The sequence below is a fragment of the Colobus angolensis genome, unplaced genomic scaffold, assembly GCF_000951035.1.
Source record: "Colobus angolensis palliatus isolate OR3802 unplaced genomic scaffold, Cang.pa_1.0 Scaffold453, whole genome shotgun sequence".
Classification (NCBI taxonomy): domain Eukaryota; kingdom Metazoa; phylum Chordata; class Mammalia; order Primates; family Cercopithecidae; genus Colobus; species Colobus angolensis.
The window spans coordinates 238,460-241,490 of NW_012117966.1; the positions used below are offsets into that span (position 1 = coordinate 238,460).

The 3,031-nt window shown below is 56.2% G+C and overlaps 1 protein-coding gene across 1 annotated transcript in view; it reads left to right on the forward strand.

Moving 5' to 3' along the window:
• The first annotated feature begins 2,414 nt into the window (after window positions 1–2,414).
• Window positions 2,415–3,031, forward strand: part of LOC105523206 — an 11,368-nt gene continuing 10,751 nt past the window's right edge. Inside the window, 2 exon segments of the mRNA XM_011957987.1 lie at window positions 2,415–2,545; window positions 2,799–2,876. Of these exon segments, the coding sequence (XP_011813377.1) occupies window positions 2,415–2,545; window positions 2,799–2,876 (209 nt within the window).

Here is a 3,031-nt window from a genome sequence, read left to right on the forward strand (position 1 = left end):
GATCTCCTGACCTCGTGATCCACCCGTCTCGGCCTCCCAAAGTGCTGGGATTACAGGCTTGAGCCACCGCGCCCGGCCTATCACACCATTTTATAGCTGCGGGTCCTTGGGCCAGTAGTTGAGACTGGTGTGTGCAGCTCCCACACATTCCATCAGGGCGTTGCTCACCTGGGTGAGGGGAGGTGGTGAGCCCCTGGCTAAGACCCCTGACCCTTCTGGCCCAGATGTCCTTCAAAGGTCATCAGAAGCCAGGCCCCGTCCTGCTCTGTCCCTGTCAATCCCCAACAGAGGCACAGGCCCCCGTTTTCTCATCTGTAAAATGGGGTGGGCCGAGTGCAGTGGCTCATGCCTGTAATCCCAGCACTTTGGGAGGCCGAGGCGGGTGGATCATTTGAGTTCAGGAGTTCAAGACCAGCCTGGTCAACATGGCGAAATCCCATCTCTACTAAAACTACAAAAAAATTAGCCAGGCATGGTGGCACGCGCCTGTAATCCCAGCTACTTGGGAGGCTGAGACAGGAGAATCGCTTGAACCCGGGAGGCGGAGGTTGCAGTGAGCCAAGATCCCACCACTGCACTCCAGCCTGGGCGACAGAACGAGACTCTGTCTCAAAAACTAAACTAAACTAAACTAAAATAAAATAAAATGAAGTAAAATGGGGTGGAAACCTGCTCTATGGAGGTCCTGGGAGGGCAACGCCAGCGTGTCCAGGAATCAGACCAGCGCTGCCCGCAGCTCGTGTGCTAGTAAACGTTAGCTGTCATTACTGCTTACTCGCTCAGGGAGGAATCAGGAGCCACCGGCCTCTCTGTGGGTTCTAGGGAAGGGGGGCAGGGGAGATACAGAGAGGAGGAGCAGGGTATTCAAGGATCGGATGAAGGCTAAGCTTCCTGGCCATGCCTTAGCTCACACCCAGGGACCTGAGTCCAGCAAAGAGGACAAAGGGCAAAAGTCAGGATCTGGAGTCCGGCCTCTCCCTGTCATCCAGGGGCCGCTCCGGGCACTACCTAGGCGTTTTTTTTTTTTGAGACGAAGTCTCATTCTGTCGCCCAGGCTGGAGTGCAGTGGCGCGATCTCGGCTCACTGCAAGCTTTGCCTCCTGGGTTCATGCCATTTTCCTGCCTCAGCCTCCCGAGTCACTGGGACTACAGGCGCCCGCCACCACACCCGGCTAACTTTTTGTATTTTTAGTAGAAACGGGGTTTCACCGTGTTAGCCAGGATGGTCTCGACCTCCTGACCTCGTGATCCACCCACCTTGGCCTCCCAAAGTGCTGGGATTACAGGCGTGAGCCATTGCGCCCGGCCTATCTAGGTTTAATCATGACAGCCATCCTTCCCTGAGGGTGCACCGGGTGGGGCGCGGGCCCTCTATCTGAGCTTTTGCAAGCAGGCCCCCTCTGCCCCCACCTGCCCACTGAACCATCACCCTCAGCCTGGGGGCAGGGAGCAGGTATGTTACTGTCCAGAAATGGAGGCCCGGAGGCTCCCAGAAGAGGGAGGTGAGCGTCAAAATGCCACAGTGCATACCTTCCTGGGGGATCCGGACCAGAGGCCATGCCCAGCCACAGCCCTGACACCGTGACACTGGACATTTCTGGGTGGGTCGTAAGAAGTCACAGCCTGAGGCCGGGCACAGTGGCTCAAGCCTGTAATCCCAGCACTTTGGGAATCTGAGGCAGGAGGATCACTTGTGCCCAGGAGTTCGAGACGAGCCTGGGCAACATGGTCAGACCCCATCCCTACAAAAAAAAATACAAAAATTAGCTGGGTGTGGTGGCATGTGCCTGTAGTCCCAGCTACTCGGGAGGCTGAGGTGGGAGAAACACCTGAGCCCAGGAAGTTGTGGCTGCAGTGAGCCATGATCGCACCACTGCACTCTAGCCTGGGTGACAGAGCAAGATTCTGCCTCTAAAAAAAGAAAAAAAAATTAGCCAGATGGAGTGTCGGACGCCTATAGTCCCAGCTACTCAGGAGGCTAAAGTGGGAAGATCACCTGAACCCAGGAGTTTAAGACCAGCCTAGGCAACATAGCAAGACCTCATCTCTACCAAAAAAATTAAAAATTAGATACACGTGGTGGCTCACACCTATAATCCCAGCACTCTGGGAGGCCAAGGTAGGAGGATCACTTGAGCCCAAGAGTTTGAAACCAGCCTGGGCCACAAAGTGAGATTTTCTCTCTACGGAAAATCTAAAAATCTAAAAATTAGCTGGGTGTGGTGGCACTCGCCTGTGGTCCCAGCTACTAGGGAGGCTGAGGTGGGAGGATCACTTGAGCCTGAGAGGTGAAGGCTACAATGAGCCGTGATCAGACTACTGTGCGCCAGCCTGGCTAAGAGAGTGAGACCCTGTCTCAAAAGAAAAAAAAGAAAGAAAAGAAAACCGATAAATCACAGCCTGTCACGCCAGTCATGGGGGCCCTCCTTGGGAGTATCTACAACAACATTCCTGGTGTCTGGAGTAGTCAGTCCTTACGGCCCAGCAGCAGAAGATCAGAACCTTTGCCTCACCCAGGGTTAGCCCTGCGGTGTCTGGCCTCAAGGTACCCATCTGTATAATGGAGCCAATGGCCTCCTAGGGCTGGCTGGACAATCGGGGTGGGGCTGAGCTGGTGGCATTTGGAGCAAGATTTCCCTACTGGGAGTCCCTGGCCCCAGACAAGGGTCCTTCTGAAGTCCCAGAGCTCTCTGTGTGTGTGTCTGTGTGTGTGTGTGTGTACATACATGCGCACTGGTGGGGGGGTGTGCTCCTTCAGAGCTAATTAGAGGTGTTGGGTCCATCTGCCCCTCCCCCAGGTCGGTGGTCCCTCAGATCTCTCTGATGCCCGAGAAGGGGCTGATCCGTCCCCTTCCCCAGACGGGCCTTCTGGCAGGGTCAGGGTTCGAACCCGGAGCCAGGGCTAGAGTCTCAGCTCGTGATGCGGGGGCCGCCTCTGCTTGAGCTGAGTGGATGGTTGTTATCGGGCGCTCCCAGGCCCCCGCGGCTCACGTGGGCCGCGGCTCGCGGGGCCTCCAGCGTCCCAGGGTCG